Source organism: Balearica regulorum, chromosome 22 (genome assembly GCF_011004875.1).
Source record: "Balearica regulorum gibbericeps isolate bBalReg1 chromosome 22, bBalReg1.pri, whole genome shotgun sequence".
Classification (NCBI taxonomy): domain Eukaryota; kingdom Metazoa; phylum Chordata; class Aves; order Gruiformes; family Gruidae; genus Balearica; species Balearica regulorum.
Window position 1 is genome coordinate 6,033,086 of NC_046205.1, and position 17,111 is coordinate 6,050,196.

The following is a 17,111-nucleotide window of genomic DNA, read 5'->3' on the forward strand; positions in this document are numbered from 1 at the left end:
GGATGGGAGCGAGAGCGCAGAGCAGCCGGTCGCTGAAAGGGTCCTGGCGGCGCAGGCCGCGGCCCTCAGCAGCCGGAGGCCCCGGGCTCCCCGTGCCCGGCGGCGGCTCTTCCCTGTTTCTTCACCCGCACGGGGCCGGTGGCAGCTCCCCAGGGCCCAGCTGCCCCCCCCGGCTCAGAGCCAGGCCAGGGAGGGCACAGCTCTCGGGCAAGGGCCCTGCCGAGGTGCGGGCAGGGTGAGCCTGCGGCGGCTCGGCGGGGAGCAGGGAGCAAACGGTGCCGGGGGCTCCGGGGGCAGCCCTGGCACGGCGGCAGATCAGCCCCCCTGCTGCCGGGAGGGGCCAGGAGAGCTGCCGGCCCGGCCCGGCGGTTCCCGTTCTCCCCCCGGGACACGGCGAGGCGAGGGCAGTTGTCCACTTTTATTGTTCACAAAGGTTGTCCGGATGCATAACACTGTCACAACGGCACGGGGAGCAGCGCGGTGCCGGCGGGGCCCTGGGTGCGGGCTACGGGGGCACCCAGCGCACGCGCAGACATGCGTGGGACGGGGAGCGACCTTCCCCGGGCCGGGCTGCAGTCCTCCCCCCGGCCCGAATCCTCCTGGCCCACGCAGGGCCGGCCAGGCGAGCGTCCCCCGTGTCTGGCTGAGCTCTATTTACAGTATTCACATAAATTGTACCCAGCTAGTTAAATAACTACATTATTACACCACACGTCTGGGGCGGCTCTGGCAGGCTGCTAGGGTGGGGGTGTCAGTCTGATAAGGTGCATATTTAAAAAAGAAAAACAAAAAAACGAAATAAAAACAAGAACAAAGAGAGAAACCAGGCGTCCCTGCAGCGGACAGAGGGCCGGCGGCCGCCTCGCCGGGGTCCCGCACCACCTGGGCACCCCACGGCAGGGCCAGGAGCGCGTGGCAGGTGGAGGGGAGCAGCGAGGTTTTTCTTCTGACAACAGCTACGGTTCTGCGCGGGTGTCCGGAGTCAGGACGCGTGCGGCGGCCCCGCGGGGACGTCTGCCAGGGCCTGGCCCTCACAGCACCTCTGCGGAAGGAGGGAGGGTGCGGCAGTGAGATGCAGCAGCCGTGGCAGCGCCCCGGCCCCCTGTGCACCCCCCCCATCTCTCACCTGTCACCTGGGGGGGCTTGACCACGGCCTGCTTGAGGAAGGGCTCCTTGTCCCCGAAGGGGATGATGCTGCCGGGGCTGCTGCCGTGGTGGGAGAGCTCCAGCAGCTCCTGCGACCCCTCCGTGCCTGAGAAGCCGTTCTCATGCTTGCTGGGCTGTACGCCGTTCACCAGGGATGCCGGGGACGCCACTTCCTTGGCCGGGGAGCTGTGGGGTGGGAGGGCTGCGGTCAGCCAAGTCCCTGCCACCCCCCCAGCCCCCCCGGCCCACCCCCCCACTCACCCTGGCTGCAGCCCCTCGCCCACCAGGCCCTTCGGCCCCCCCAGAGTCCCAGCGCTCGGCGTCTCTGTCTCGGGGAGTTCCTCCTCCTTTGGCATCGGCCCTGCACGCTTCTCACGGCCTGGGGACATCGGCAGAACCCCCGCTCAGCCATGACCCCGGGCAGGAGCATGGCTTGGGGGGGGAGCAGGATGGGGTCATGGCTCCACGGACCCCAGGCACCCCAGAGGTGTGTCAGGCTGTGAGAAGGGACCACGTACTTGGGACATCCTCCTGCTCGGGCGCTTTCCCATTCACCACCTTCTTGTCCTCCTTCTTCTGCAGGGAGAGGAGAACCGTGAGGGGGGCGGCTCCAGGCAGGGGCAGGAGGGCTCTGTGGAGTCCCCCATGTCCCCAGGTGCCTCAGAACAGGGGACAGGCACCCACCTTGGCATCCGCTGTGTCTGACTTGCGTGTCCTCTTCATGATCTCCTCCAGGCGCTGTGGGGCAGAGAGGGGCTTGTGCACAGCCCTCGCCAGCAGGACCTGCCCCGGGTGCTGGGCAGGACCCCTGGCAGGGGAAGCCTCTGCCCTGCCACATGCCCAGGGGTGTCCCCAGCCCTCACCTTCTTCCTCTCCAGCCGCTCCTGCTCCTCACGCTGGAAGTGCTTCTCCCGCTCCAGGCGCTGCCGCTCAGCCTCTTCGCGTGCCCTCGCTTCAGCCTCTTCCCTCTGTGGCAGAGCAGGGTGGCAGGGATGGATGAGACGGGGCAGGGACAGCGGGGACAGGCTGCCCAGGCAGCTCAGCACAGCCCTGCCCCACGTCCCCTCCTGCCACCCTGGGCATCGAGGGGCTGGCTGGTCCTTGCCCCTGCATCCCGCTGGGGTGGGAACCACAGGAGAGCATCCCTGGCTTCCCCCGCCATCCCTGCCTTCCTCCCCCGACCCCTCCACCCCACCTCCCCTGCAGCCCCTTGCCCCCACACCCCGCCACCCCAGACCTGTCTCTGCAGCCGCTCCATCTCCTCCCGTTCAGCCCGTGCTCTCTCCTGGGCCTCGCGCTCCTCCTGCAGCCGCCGCTCCTCCTCGCGCCGGCGTGCCAGTGCCTCCCTACGGGACTGCTCCTCTGCCGCCTGCTGTGCCCGCTCCTCCTGCAGCCGCCTGCGGGGAGGGGGCCCTCAGCAAGGTGGGGGGCCAGGGCCAGGGGCCGGAGGGGGCAGCACCCACCTCTCCCGCTCCTCCTGCTCTCGGCGCTCCCGCTCCTCACGCTCTCGCTGCTCTCGGGCCTGGCGCCGCTTCTCAGCCAGCAGCCGGGCAGCCTCCTCCCGGTCCGTGGTGCCGGCTGGGGGTCTGCTTGCGGGGGTGGCCGGCGTGGGGCCGGGGGCTGCAGGGGCTGGGGGGGCTGCAGGGTGCACGCAGCGTCAGTGCAGCTCCCGCTCCCCCCAGCCCCGCTGCCCTCCCAGCCACCCCGTACCCACCTGCTGTTGGCTCTGTGGACACCTTGGGGGGCTCGGGGAGGGCCGGGGAGGGTGGACCCCGCTCCTCCTCCTTCCTCTCACGCGCCTTCACCTGGCCCTCCTGCTCCCCCCGCTCCTCCCGGGCCCTGGCCCGCACCTTGGGAGAGGAGTGGGCGCTGCGGGGCAGGGGCGGCTTGTGGGGAGAGCCAAGGGCTGGGCTGGGGGACGCCGGACGGGCTTTGGGGGTGGCAGGGGATGAGGGACGGTTCTTGGGGCCGGGGCTGCAAACGGAGCAAGAGACAGTGTTAGTGGGGCTGGGGCAGCCCCCGTGGTGGCAGGGTGGGGGGCCGGGCAGCCCCTGCAGCAGCAGGTCCCTACCTGCCGTCTGCTGCGGGCAGGAGCCGGGGCTGTGCCGCTGGCAGGGACTGCCGCTTCTTGAGGCTGCGCTCGCGGGACAGGGCGCTGCGCTCCTTGGCGTTCTCCCGCTCCTTCTCCTTCTTCTCCTTCTTCTTCTGCTCCAGCCGGGGAGACACAGAGACAGTGTCAGCGCCGGGTTCTCTGGCTCGGCCAGGAGCTGCACTGTGCCCTGCAGCCGCCCTGGCACTAAGGGGTCCCCATGGGAGGTGGCACTCACGGGCGAGGACTCGGTCCTGCGGCGCGGCGTCACGTCGGGGCTGCCGGTGGTCCCCTTCCGCCTCTCCCAGCAGCGGTGCTGCAGGCGGTGGTTGTGGCAGGGGCTGAGGGGGCTGGCGGAGGCTGAGCGGGGGCACACGGGCACTGGGGGTAGGAGTGACCACACCATCAGGACAGAGCCAGCACGGCACCGGCACGGCACTGGCACCAGCTCTCCGCTGGCTTCAGGCTCCCTCATCCCAGTCCCTTGCCTGTGCCAGGACCCGCGTGGCCCCGCACCCCCCTGGATGCTCACCCTGCTCCTTGCCATTCCCAGCCAGCGTCACGGCGCTCCGGCTGCGCGCGAGGAAGGACAGGGTGGGCGTCATCAGCCGGTCCACGATGCTGCTCTCCCACGGGCTCAGCTGCAAGCTCCGGTCTGGGGAGGGAGAGGGCCCCTTAGCACGCCCCCGAGCCCCCAGGCATCAGCCCTGGCACCAGCCCTGCGGCCGCCCGCCGGGACGGAGCAGCCTTGCGGCAAGGCCGGGGCACGTGTGCGGCCCCCAGAGTGCCCGAAGCTCGGCTGCGCTGGGGAGGGCTCCTCGCTGCCCTGCATGGCCGGCCGAAGCAGGACAAAGGGCTGTGCGGGTGCAGGCATGGGCGGGCAGCGGGGCACCCACAGGACAACACTGTGGCATGATGACAACACTGTCCCCGTGCCCCGCAGACACCACAGCTGTGGTGCACCCACAGCAAGTGGCACCTGCAATGCCAGGGTGCAATCCTGCTGGCAGCAGCCCCTTCCACCCCGGCCTGCTCCTCGTGTCCAGCGCTGATGTGCACCCTCCCCATGTCCCCGTACCGATGTGACTGAACCCCCAGCATGCTGCAGCTGCCGCAGGCACACCGCAGAGTGCCCTCACCCCAAGGGGGCTCTGCCGAAGTCGCCGGGCATGCCACGGGAGCCAGGCCAGGCTCATGGCACCTGAGGAGCAGCAGTCCCTGGCCACGCTGCAGGCTCAGCACTGGGCTGCCACTGGCTGCCCTCCAGTGCACGTCGCCAGCACCGAACACCCCACGGGCGCACAGGAAGCACCCACAGAGACAGGGCCCCTCTGCCCCTCTCCACTGGAGCCCCCGGTCAGGCCGGGAGCAGCACACGCTGCCAGGAAGGGAGAAAACAACCATGGGAGCAGCAAGGGGGGCAGGGTGCTGCGTCCAGCACCGGTCCAGGGAGATGCTGCTCCCACCCAGGTGGTGCTGACAGCCCCTGGGTGTCTCTCCCCAGGCTGAGCCCCCAGCGCAGGGATGACGGGAGCCGCCTGCATCACCACTGCCTGCAGCCGCCCGCGTCAGCTGCTCCGGCTATTTATACCCGGCCGGGAAGGCGCGCACCCATCACCAGGCAACCCCGAAACACAACAGCAGCCCCGGCGCTGGATGCATCCCTCCAGCATGGCCAGCAGCCTCGGGCAGCTCGCCCAGGACCAGGACGACCTTGCAGCACCCGACGCAGCACCGCGCCCACGGCGCTTCGTGGCACCCAGCCCCGGGTGCCTATGGGGACAGGCGTCACGGCGCCGGGCACCGCACCATGCCCAACCCTGAGGAGGGTCCGGTGACAGGCAGCCCCACTCTGCAGCTGCATCTGCACCCACCGGAGCTGCCCCAGGGCAGGGAGCCAGGGCTCCCAGTCCCCATCCTGGCGCCCCATGGGGCTGCCACCACCCAGCCACTCCTTCTCTCCTCCTCCCAGCCTGCACACAGCCTGGAGGAGCCTCCAGCCGGCTCCAGCCTCCTCCCACAAACACCAAACGGCTTCTCCTCTCTCCATGGGCACCGTGCTGCAAGGCAGGGCCTGGGGATGGGGGACCCTGGCCTTGGGGGTCCCCAGCGCTGGGCGGGGGCTGGGCTGCACCCCCTGCGCTGGGGCAAATGCAAAGGGCTCTTACTTCTACTGGGAGAGTTCCACAGGGTGGCGGAGGATTTGGAGAGCCGCTTGTTGATTATAGAGTCGACGTGTTTGGGGAGGTTTACAGCGGACACCGAGCACCGGCTCGCACCTGGAGGAGGGAAAAGACACAAGGGCATTAAGGTCCCGGGGCTGGGGCCGGGCCCCCCACATGCAGCATGCACGGCTGTGCCAGGGCACAGGGGCAGGAGGACGTGGCACAGAGAGCGGGGCCGGGAGATGCTGGTGTCCAGGGACATGACACACAGCGCTGCCACCCGGCACGGTGCCAGAGCCCTGGAGGGGTCATGCTGGGATCATGCAGGGATCTCATCCTCAGGGATCCAGGGTGGCTCCTGGGCCCCACCACACCAGTCTCCCCAAAAACAGTCCTGGGAACCAGGAGCCAGGAGGCCAGGGACCTCGGCAGCACCAGACGAGCAGCCAGCCTGGGGGAGCAGGTTGAGGGCAGCAGGTCCAGACAGACACAGGACAACGCTCACACCGGTGCCGGGTCACTACGGCAGTGCCAGGAGGGTGCTGGTGGCCGGCAGCACCTCCACGGGGTGCTGGGGTTCCTCCACCCGGGCCGGGCTCCTCCAGAGGAAATGGCCGGGGGAGCTCGCTGCCGGCGGAGGCGGCAGCCGGGACATTGGTGAGTGAGAGTGCTGGCGGCAGCTCCGGCAGCACAACCCCGCGGGAGGTGGCAGGGGGAGGTGTCTCCTTGCCCAACCCTGCCAGGCGCTGCACCATGGCCACACGGGTCTGTCCCTGAGTGTGCCACGAGCCACAGCCGGACGCACAGGACCCGGACGCACAGCCCAGACAGGCGTAACCAGAACACGGCACCTGGACACGCAGCCTGGCCAGGCACAGCCGGGCACACAACGCCTGTACACATGTGGTGCTGGTACACCCAGCGTGGCACACGCTGCCTGTACGCACAGCCCGGCGAGGCACAGCCAGGGCTGCCACAGCCGCCCCACGGCACAAGCAGGGCAGACAGACGCCGGGGACACAGCGCTCCCCTCTACACCATGAGCCTGCCATCAGACACACCAGGCAATGCCAGTGCCCGCCGGCGCAGCCCTGTCCCCTCAGCAGTCAGGGACAGGGAAGACCTCCACACACCAGCCCCGGTGCCAAACCCCACAGGGTGTCCCCGAGGACGCCCAAGGAGAGGGGCCAGATGGGCTCAGTGCTCCGGCTGTGGGGCAGTGGGCACAGCTGAGCCTCCGGAAGCCGCCACAGGAGCACAGCCATGGTCACCCCCACGTTGGCACTGGAGGGGCCAAGCACTGCTCCCTCCCAGCCGGGGGACAAAGGCACACACCGCAGCACAGACCCCAGTGAGATGGCGACGGCCTCGCACGGCTCCACAACCCATGCCCAACTCCTCCTGGCTGCTGGAGAGCCGGGCAGCATGGCCCCGGCATCCCCGCAGGCAGCCAGGGTTGTCCCCAGGCACATCCCTGCACAGAACGGTGACCGTGACGCGTGGCGTCCAGCTTACACCCAGCCCCACAAGAGCAGGTAAAAGCCAAGGGACTCCATCGGGCCCCGGCACAGCCCGGGGTGACGTCAGCACGACCCCACTGCAGAGTGGGGCTGCGCCGAGTTCGTGGGGTCTCACCCGCCTTGCACAGAGCACCGCAGAGCCGTGCCCAGCCACCGGCAGAGCCGCAGGGCCCCGGGTGCCCTCGCCCAGCCTGGCACTCACCGTCCTTGTGCGCGGGGGAGCCGTGGTGCAGGGCCCCAGCCCAGGACCAGCGCTGCTGCCGGATCTCTGCCCACGTCTTCTTGGCCGACCGCTGGATCGCCGCCTCGTAGCGCTCCTGCCCGAGGGAGAGGGACAGCGTGAGGCCAGCGGCTGGGGGAACGGGGACGGGACCGGCCAGAGCCCCCCGGCAGAAGGCTATCGCAGCGACAGGGATACTTGGAGGGAGACGGGGCAGTGATGCCCACCCTGGGCAGGGCACGCGTGCCCAAGTAGCCGGGCACCACAGAGACTCTGCACTACGAAGGATGGGCACCGCGGAGGACGGGCTCAGCGGGCAGCTCCCGAAGGGCTGCTGGAGCCCCCAGGTCTCCCCAGGGAGCGCATCCCCGGCGTGCAGCCCCGGCCCCCCGCCCGCTGTCCCCATGATCCCCATCCCCACCTTGTTCTTCTCCAGCTTCTGCCTCTGCCGCTCCTCCAGGACAGCACGGCGCTTCTCTGCCTTCAGCCGCTGCTCCTCCAGGCGCTTGCGGCGCTCCTCCAGCTGCTTCTCCCGCAGCAGCCTGGCCTTCTCCTCCTTCTCCAGCCACAGCACCCGCTTGGCGGCTGCAGGAGGGAGCCGGGGCAGCAGGGTCGCACCCAAGGTACAGCTTCGGCCCCGGCAAACCCCGCAGTCAGGATGCGTGCCCGTGCCGGCGGCGTGGGGCCGAGGACCGGCTCCGGCTGTGGCACGCGGCTGGGCTCCCTGGGCGCGCGGGGCAGGCGGCATCGCGGCCGGCCGGTGAGGGAGGGGTTTGGGTGAGGACAAAAGGGAGGCCGGGAGCCCGCCGAGCCGCGCCGGCAAACAATGGGGGAATGAGGGTGGAAAGAGCGCGGGGACGAGGAGGCCCCATGCACAGCGCAGGGGCCCTGCTCGCCCGCCACCCTGAGCTGCTGTGGGGTTGCCTGCAGCTGCCTGCTGCTGCCTGCACATGGGAGAGGGCTGGGCACCGGGCTGGTGGCACCCACACAGACCAGGGAGCACCCAGGCACCCGGGGGGCACCTGGACCGTGGGGAGCAGCCAGGGAAGGGCAGCAGCGGGGACAGTGGCGTGCCGGGGGTGCAGCGGCATGCTGGGGGGGCAGAGTCACCGGCACAGCAGCTCCTGCCCGGGCTCAGCTCATCGCAGCTAATGGGATTGCCCATGACCCAGCAAAGCTCCTTAGCTCCTGCCTCCCTCCATCCACTTTCCCTCCCGGCGTGCGCCCGGGGGGTCACCGGCCCCGTGTCCCACCCTGCTCCCCCAGCCCCATACCCAGGTACTTGGCGCGCTCCTCACGCCGCTCCTTCGCCTGCTTGTGCCTCGCCTGGGCTTTCTGGGCATCTGCAGCGGGGAAATACCGTCAGAGCAGCGCCCGGACCCCAGCCCCTGCGCTGTGCCGGCATCAGCTGGGCACAGAGGCGTCAAGCAGCGCCCGCAGAGTGCCGGCATCCCTGGAGCATCCCCGGTCCCCCCGGGCACCCACCTTGCTTGGGCCTGGGGCTGGCGGCAGGAGCTGGTGAAGCTGTGGCTGGGGTGGTGCGGTCACTCCGGGGGGGAACGTCCTTCGAGGGCCCAGCCGTGCCACCCGGGGGGCTCTTGGCATCGGAGGGGGCCCCTTCACCAGCAGCTGGGGCCAGGGGATCGCTCCCATGGGGCAGTGTCTCTGCCGGGCAAGGGGCAGCAGGGATGGGGACCGGTTGGCCGGCAGCATGGGGAGATGCCTCTTCTTTGGGGTGCTCCGTCGCAGGGGGCCGGGGGGTCCCAGGGGGGGACCTGTCACACCACGGGGGAACGCTCTCTGCTGAGGGGGCCATGGCTGTAGGGATGGGGGAGACGGGCAGTCCTGACGGCAGCGCGGCTGGAGGGACGGGTCGGTCACGCTGCGGGGTGCTGCTCTCGGGGCAGGACATTGTGTCTGGGGGGCCGGGGCAGACGGGCTGCCTGGAGGGGGTGACGGCTGGAGGGACGGGCGAGACGGGCTGTCCGGAGGGGATGGCGGCTGGAGGGACGGGTCGGTCCTGCTGGGGGGGGGTGCGCTCTCCCTGCAGGGCGTCCCCAGGCGAAGGGGGTGGTGAGGTGGTGGGGGGCACGCTGTCTCCCATCAGGGATGGTGGCTTCCCTGCAACACAGGCAGAGCAGAACGGATGGTCACTCAGAGGGGGAGCCTGGGGCAGCCCCGTCTTCCCCACACACAGCTCTCGGGGGTGCAGCCCTGTCCCCCCCAAATCCAGCCCTCAGGAGTAAGGCTGTCCCTGGCTGCAGGGGCCCCAGGTCCCCCCGGGGAAGGCAGCGGGACCCCCACCCAAGCCCTGCTGCTGCCCTCATCTTGGGGGTGCCCATGCCGCCCCACGCCGGGTGCCAGGCGCTGGGTGCACAATGCACAGAGGGACCGGCCGGAGCTCTGCCAGGCACCACCACCACAAAGCCGCCCTTCTTCCCCCCGCAGCTGCCGCCCTGGCCCTGCCGAGGGGGACCGTGGGCACAGGGACCCACGCGCTTCCCCGACGCTCTCCCCAGAGGATGCGGGGCCGCTTCCGCCGGCGCTCGCGGCATGGCCGGAGGCAGGATGGGCGCGGGCCCCGCAGCCTGACGTCACTGCTCCGGCCCATGTCCCCCAGCGCCGCGCCGTGCCGCGGCCGGGCCCGCACACAGCCATGAACTCATGGCCCAGGAATGCACACGAGGCCGCCACTGCTGCCGCCAGCAAACAGCCCCCTCCCCGCGTGGGGCACGGCCACTCACTGCCCCGCCGTGGGGCAGGTGGGGGGCACGGCGCCTGCTCTGTGCGCCCCGAGGGGAGCAGCCCGGGGAATCGCCCCCCGTCCCAGCCAGCCCCAGCGGAGCCCAGTGGCCAGAGACCCCGGAGGTGCCCGCTGCACACCCTGGTGCTGGGGATGGAGAGTCGGTGCCAGCTGCCCTGCGAAGCCACAGCACGTGCCCTCTGCAAAAGCAGATGTGCTGGGACTGCTCGCGGTGTTCCCTCCTGGCCCCCATTAACCAGTCCTCTGCAGAGGCACCTTTGGGTGCACGGGGGATCACAGCCCTGACACCCACGCAGCGGGCAGCACTGTCACTCCTGCCCGGGAATGATGCCTGACCCACCTCAGCGCCGTGGGCACCTGGTTCCAGCGCCACAGGCACCGCTGCAGCACGTGTCCCCAGCTCCGTTGGCGTGGGATGGTGGGGACATCAGCGACCAGCACCCGCTGGCTCCGGTGAGCGGCTCTCGCCGCGGGGTGATGTCATGTGCCGGGCTCAGCCGTGTTTGCAGAGCTCTCCACAATCTTCGGCAAGGGGCAAAGTGTGGGCTCTGCAAACACGGGCCGGCGCCGCTCCTCCACCCCAAGCTGGAGCCAGCCAAGCCCGGGGGCAGCCCCAGGCTGCCAGGGAAGGTGCCGCCAGCCCCCCCCATGCTGCAGGCATGGGTGCACCCCAGGTCCCATGGTCCCCCAGCACCCACACCGGGGCACAGCACCCACAGCAGCACCCGCCTGCCCAGGGAGGGGCTGGGTGTCCTGCTGCGGCACCCCATCGGGCCAGGGCTGGTGCCAGCAGGGTGCACCCACCCTGGGCTCCACGGGGGACACAGCCAGCCCCGGCCCCCCCCACAGACCTGCGCAGCCTTCCGGGTATTTTCTGCCGCAGGAAGTCAGCCCGTCCCCTGGTCCCGATCCTGCACATCCCACATCCCCATCGCTGCACCCGCGACGTGGCCGTGAGCCTGATGTGCAGCGGGGAAGGTGCCAGGGCCCACCCCCCCAGCGCTTCCCCAGACCAGCACCTGTGGGCAGGGGGGGTTGGCAGCCCCCAGGCGCCAGCTCTGAGGACAATACCCACGGTGGCACCACATGGGTCCTGGCTGGGAGGGGTGAACCCCCAGGAGTGCTGCCATGGCAGAGGCAGGCTCTGCCCAGGGGGGGCTGCCAGCCAAGTGAAAGCTTCAAGGGCAGGCTGACCCCCCCGAGCAGATGGCTCCCAGAGCCCTGGACATGTGGGGAGCGGTGCGGGGGGATGGCGGGTGCCTCCTGCCCCCCCTCCCCGCGCTGCCACACACGGAGCCCTGGGAACAGCCCTGGGCAGGATCCATTCTGCCCCACCGGCCGGAGGGACGGCAGTGCCCGTGGCCAGGGCAGGGCTGCCGGGCACGGCCAAAACCCCTGCGCACGGCCAGGGCCAGCCCTGCCGCCATCTGTCCCTGTCGCTGCTCCAGCACAGCAGCTGCCCTGAAACCCAATGCTGCCTGCGCCCAGGCGGTGCAGGCGTCCCCTCTCCCCCAGCCGAGGCATTCCGCAGAAGATTAGCTCCCCGGCCCCCCAGACACACAGGCATGGCTCCCCCGCAGCCCCTAACCCAGGCGAGCCTGCACGGCACCAGCACCGCTGCTGGCACCGGGACAGCGCTGCACCCAGCCGTGGGCTACGGCCACGGGGTGAGGTGCTGCCCCTCAATGCCAGGGTCACCCGGCCCATCCCGGCTCCTCTCATGGGTCCACGTGGCACCAGGCGCCCGCACCACCAAGCAGCGCTGCTCCACAGCCAGCACATGGCTGGGGATGCTCAGCCAGGCAGAGGCAAATTCCCCAGTGCCATGAAGCGAGAGCACATCGAGGCCCCGCGGGGCGCTCCGGTCGGAAGGCGAGCAGCCCTCGTTAACCGTCCACTGAGCATCCCCGCGGGGCACTTCCCACGAGGGCGGGGGGGGGGGGCACCCGCCGTGCTTTAACCTCAGCTCCCCCTGTCCGCCCTATCCTCACGTACCCGCTGTGCAGCATGGCCGCGGCTTGCAATGGGCTGCTCCACGTGCTGCTCCTCTCCGCCCGGGGCTGGGGGTATCAGACAGGGCTGACCCCTACCCCGGGAGGAGAGGAGGGCAGGGCTGGTGGGCACAGCGGGGACCTGTTGGTGGCCACTGCAAAGCCACCCGAAGGAGCTGGTGTGACAGCACCTGGCCAGCGGACCTTGGCCACCTTGGCCACTGCACCAGTCCCTGTGATGCCCAAGGACGAGGTCCAGAGAGGAACCCCAGCCCCGAGAGCCACTGCCAGCTCTGCAGGGCTGCTCCCCACAGCCCGTGGGGACACCCGCATGCCCAGTGTGTCCTCAGGCCCTTCCCAGTGCGTCTGGCTTCCAGCTGCCTCCCCCAGCCTCAATGGCAGCCCCATGGCCGTGCCAGAGGAGGGGGAAGGATGGGTCCCCAGGGTCTCTCCTCATTGCCAGCAGGTCCCAGTGCTGAGCCGGTGGCCAATTGTGGTCCCAGGTCTGGGATTGCCCTGTGGGTACTGGTGTCCGGCAGGGACAGTGGCTGGCCGAGGCCACAGGAGTGCCATGGGGTGCACGAGGCTGCTCAGAGCCCTGGTGCTGCCCAGATCCCACCCCATCTCACCACATCTCAGATGTGCTTCAGACCTGAGCCCTGCCCTGTCCCACCCAGCTCCCAGGATTTCCCCACGCTGCAGCACCCCTCACACCTGGATGACAAGGACAGTGAGCAAGCATCCCTGACACATCCCCGACACGTCCCCTGCACGTCCCCAGCACGTCCCCGGCATGTCCTGGCCGTGGGCACGGCGCTGACACACACCCTCAGCCCCAGCTCACATGCATGGGCAGGGAGACGAGGGCGATACTGCAGAACAAGCGCCAGCAGCCCCGCACCGCAGGGGTGGCCAGTGCCACCCTGGCAGCCACCGACAGCAACGACACCTCGTTCCCCGTGGGGGGGTCCCGTGGTGCTGCTGCCCGCGGCCACCCGCACCCTGGCCCCAGGCAGCACGGGTGCTGTAGCCTGAGGTTGGCTCCTTTCCCCATCGGCTCAGAGCCAGCAAAACACAGCCGGCAGCGCCAGGGCAGGTCAGGCATCGTCCCACGGCGCCCCACGTGCTGCCTGCAGCCCCACTTCAGGGACGGGCTTCCAGGGCCAGGCAGGAGCAGGGCAGGAGGGGCACAGGCAGCAGGGCAGCCAGCATGGCACAGTTGGATGCCTGCAGTGGGTACCGGACAGGAAGAAGGGACACGGCAGGGCATCGTCCACCCGGCTGGGGCCACGCTGCCTTTGCACCCGCTCCTGGGAGGGCTGGTTTGGGATGGGGTGCACCTGCTGCAAGGCACCGGGATGGGGGGGGCGTGGGAGCAGCCATGGGGGAACTGCGCCTGCCCCCGGCAGAGGCCGCCGAGCTGCTGCGGCTCAGCACCCAGCCGGCGGTGACGTGCCAAGCCGGAGAACAACAAGGGGAACTTGGGAGAAAGGATCTCGTGGCCAGAGTGGGGCCAGAGCCGGGGGGTTTCCAGGGTTTAAAATACATGCGGAGGAAGGAGCCTGAGCTGCTGCTGCACCCCGGAACCCTCACGACAAACTTTCCCTTTGGCTGTGGTCACAGCACAGCCCCCAACAGACCGAGGGCAGGAGCAGGCAGCACCTGCCTGCCATCCATCTGGGCAGCACCGGCAGCAGCGACAAGAGGTGCCCTCGTCCTTGGGGCGACCCGTGCGGAGCCGCCAACGCCGAGGGCAGCTGGCCCAGCCGCGCTCCTGAAAACCTGTCTGCTAGCATCACACTGGGAAAACAGAAACGTGGCTCAAAGGCAGGGCACGGGGCTCCGTGCCTGCTGGGATCTGGCCTCTTGGGGAGCAGGTGCCCAGCACCTCCAAAAAACATGTCCTGAGCCTCACAATGTGGATGCGGGCACCTACCAGGGCCTGGGTCATCAAGGATCCGGCCTGTGCTGCTGCCTGTCCCTGCTTGGAGCCCTCCAACGAGTGAGAGCCGCACTATTTTGGACATGGCACCACGGGACTGTCACATCACCGCTCTGCACGTCGCATCACATTGCTCTGACGGTTTTGCAGCAGCGGCTCTGCTGGCGTCCCTGCGCCGGGAGAGCTCCGGAGCTGCCTGCTCCCAAACACAGGCGCTGGCTGGCTACCAGCTCGCCCTGCTCCCTCCCTCTCCACCGTGCCAGAGGGAGAAGCGCTGGAGAAATCAGGGGTCACCCGGATAAGAACAAACCCCTGTCTGCTCCCTGCCCTGGTCCTTGCCCCTCTGCCCGCCTGCAGGGCAGCATCCCACCCGGGGAAGGTCCCTGGGGCTGCACCCTGCCCCATCTGCCCTCTGCGAGCTTGTGGCCCCCCAGGTGCCACCGGCTGCCCCACACTGTGGCGGGTCCGGGTCCCTGGAGTGCAACCCCGGCCCCGCTGGCAGCCAGGACGTGGCACATCGGGGGGGGGGCGGGGGTCTAACCCATGCTGGGCGGTGAGATAGGGAGCAGCCTGGGCCGCCTGGCCCCACGGGTCCCCCAAACGAGAAGGGTTGGGGACGCTCCCCGGAGCGGGACATGCTGCAGAGCCACTGGCACTCCCCTGATGCCGCCATCCTCCTCCACTGGCAGCAGAGCGGCAAGTGCCTCCCCACACCGGGGAACCGAACCGCCGGGGGGGGCCGGGGGCCCAGCCGGCCGCAGGAGAGGCCAGCGTGGCCGGGAGCAGCCAGCCCCCTCCCCGGGCGGCGAAGGGGAAGGAGAGGCCGAGCCGGGCGGCGTGCTGGGCGGGCGGGAAGGCGGCGAACGGGACACAGACAATATGTCTGCAGCGCAGGACGCGCCGGTTGGGCAGCGCGGCCGGGGATCCGCGGCCGGTTCTCTCGAGAGCCGCCGGTAAAGGGCGAGCGGCGTTTCGGCATCGCTGGGAGCCGGCGGCGATCCCTCCCCGCCTGCGAGGGCCCGGGCGGCCGCGGCTGATGAATCACGGCGGGCACCGGGGACGAGGGGGAGGGGAACTGCCTCTCCTCTTCCTCCATCGGTGGGAAGCGGCTCCGCCACCGGGCCCTGCTTAGTCACAGCCCCGCGCCCAGAGCGAGCGGCCCGGCGGGCCCAGAGAGCGCTTGGCTGGAGCGCTGCAGGGCTGAGCCAAAACAAACCCGAGACTCGGCCCCGCCAGCCGCCGCCCTCCCCAGTTTGCCGAGCCGAAGGCCGGCGGCAGAGTTCATCCTGGGGCAGCGCCGGGGCCGGCCTGGCTTGGGACCCCGGGTCCCCGCGGCGGGGGTGAGCGCCGCCGGCCCCGGGCAGGCGGAGGGTGGGGGGGACACAACGGCTGCACCCCCCAATCCGCCGGCAGCGGCCTCTGCCCGGGGCGGTGCCGCCCGCCGCCTCTGCTTGCCCCGGCCGCGGTCGGCTGCGGCGGTCACCCCGCACAGCCGGGGCGCGGACCCCAGGGCCACCCGCGCCCCACGGCAGGAGCGGCGCTGCCCGGGCAGGCGGCACCCCCAGCCGCGCCGCAGAGCGGCCTGCCGGGCCAGCACATGCGGCAGCAGGGCCCTGCCCGCCGGGACCCCCAGCAGCGGCACCCGGGGCGGGGGGGGGGGAGCTGGGGGCCAGGCCGGCATCGCCCACCGGCTGGCGGGGAAGAGCCAGGACAGGGCCGGGCGCCGGCGCCGCCGCCCCGGACCCTCCGCCATGGCAGGGCCGCCCCCGGGAGGGCTCCCCAAGGGCAGCTCCCCCTGCACCCCCCGCCTGCCCGGGGCCGGGGGCTGCGCGGCTCTGTCCCACCCAAGATGGAGGGGCCGAGCCCAGGCTTTGTCCCTCCCGGGAAGACACCCCCCCCACCTCGGCCGCCCCGGCTCCTCCACCGCCTCCCCCGGGCCCCCGCCCCGCTCTGCCGCCCGAGCGGCCCCGCCGCATCCCCCGGGCCCGGCGCAGCTCCCCCCTCCCCGCCGGCATCCCCCCCGGCCGGATCCGGCACCCCCCGGGCCGGCTCCCGCTCCCCGCCGCGGCCCGGCTCCCGCCTCCCCCACGGCCGCATCCCGCACCCCGACTCCGGCGCGGCCCCGGGGTGTGGGAAGGGGCCCGGGCGCCCGCCGCTGCCGGAGCCGGTCTCCGCCGCGGAGCCTTACCCTGGGCCGGCTGGGGCTGGGGCTGCGGCTCCCGCCCGGCGCGGCTCCTCTCCATGGCGTGGCGGGGAGGCGCAGAGGGCTGGCCGAGCCGTGCCGTGCCGAGCCGTGCTGAGCCGCGCCGCCCCGCTCCCCCCGGCCCGGCGGGGGAGGACGCACGGCGCTCCCCGCCCCGGCCCCGGCCGCGCATCCCGCCCGGCCCCGCGGCCCCGGACTGGGGGGAGCGGGCGGGCAGGGGATGCTCTGCCCGGGCTCGCCTCTCCTCTGCCCCGAACGCGGCCCCGCAGCCCCGGCGCGGCCCCGAGCCTCTCCGCAGGGCTCCCACCACGGCGGTCTTGGCCGCCCTCCCGCAGCCAGGGCTGGGACCCCCCGCCCGTCCCCTCGGCCTCAGGCCTGCCCTGCTGCCTGTCCCTGCCGTGCCCAGCATCCCCCAGCCTTGCTTGGGCGCTCGCCCCTCTCCAGCCCTTCCTCTCCCAGACTTTGGGGCTTGCACCCACCCTTCCCACTCCCCACATTTTATGATGCTCTGGTCACCTGCAAAGCACTGGCCCTGCCGCAGGCACCCCTGACCCCCCGGAGGCTGGAGCCACTGCTCGGATCAGCTGTCCGATTTCCAGGTACCCCAAGAGACACTGATTTTCCGTCCCCGAGACCCACCTTGGCTGCTCGCGAGGCGTCACAGCTGCTTCCCCCACCACCCGCCCGTCACACATGAGCCTTAGTCACCGCCAGCAGCCGCCCCCCACTCCCACCGCCACACATCCCACCCTGCCTCGATAACAGGCAGATAACGAGAGGCCTTCCCCGCTCCCCGGACAGGAGCAGAGGCCTCGGCTCAGCCCCACTTGGGGGTGAAACTCCTCTTGGCCTTGCAAGAAGCAGGGGTGGGCCAGGAGCACAGCCCCAGTCCTTGCCCCATGCAGCATCCCGGAGCAAACGCACCCTGAGCACCGGTGCCTGCCTGCTGCAGCAGCACATCAAGGGCAGGGAATGTGCGGGCAGCAGCAGCAGCCAGAGGTGGGGGGAAACACCGCTTCGGGCTTTGCAGGGGTAGCAGGAGCCAGGGACACGTCCCCATTCACTGTGTGG

The 17,111-nt window shown here is 70.9% G+C and overlaps 1 protein-coding gene across 2 annotated transcripts; it reads right to left on the bottom strand.

Annotated features, from left to right (window-relative positions):
• Positions 1 to 403: 403 nt before the first annotated feature.
• Positions 404 to 16,264, bottom strand: MAP7D1 (MAP7 domain containing 1). Of its 2 annotated transcripts, XM_075773812.1 has the most exons (18): positions 16,026 to 16,264; positions 8,626 to 9,261; positions 8,415 to 8,483; positions 7,562 to 7,725; positions 7,123 to 7,237; positions 5,404 to 5,514; positions 3,768 to 3,890; positions 3,474 to 3,616; positions 3,218 to 3,351; positions 2,861 to 3,120; positions 2,610 to 2,784; positions 2,384 to 2,543; positions 2,010 to 2,114; positions 1,831 to 1,884; positions 1,665 to 1,722; positions 1,408 to 1,525; positions 1,127 to 1,332; positions 404 to 1,042 (listed from the first exon to the last, which is right to left on the bottom strand). In XM_075773812.1, exons 1-18 carry the CDS (start codon positions 16,210 to 16,212, stop codon positions 1,032 to 1,034), a joined length of 2,829 nt encoding a protein of 942 aa, XP_075629927.1. In that variant the 5' UTR covers positions 16,213 to 16,264; the 3' UTR covers positions 404 to 1,031. The 2 variants fall into 2 exon arrangements, with proteins under 2 accessions (XP_075629927.1, XP_075629928.1); XM_075773813.1 differs by lacking the exon at positions 5,404 to 5,514 and having other exon boundaries at positions 16,026 to 16,263.
• Positions 16,265 to 17,111: the final 847 nt, after the last annotated feature.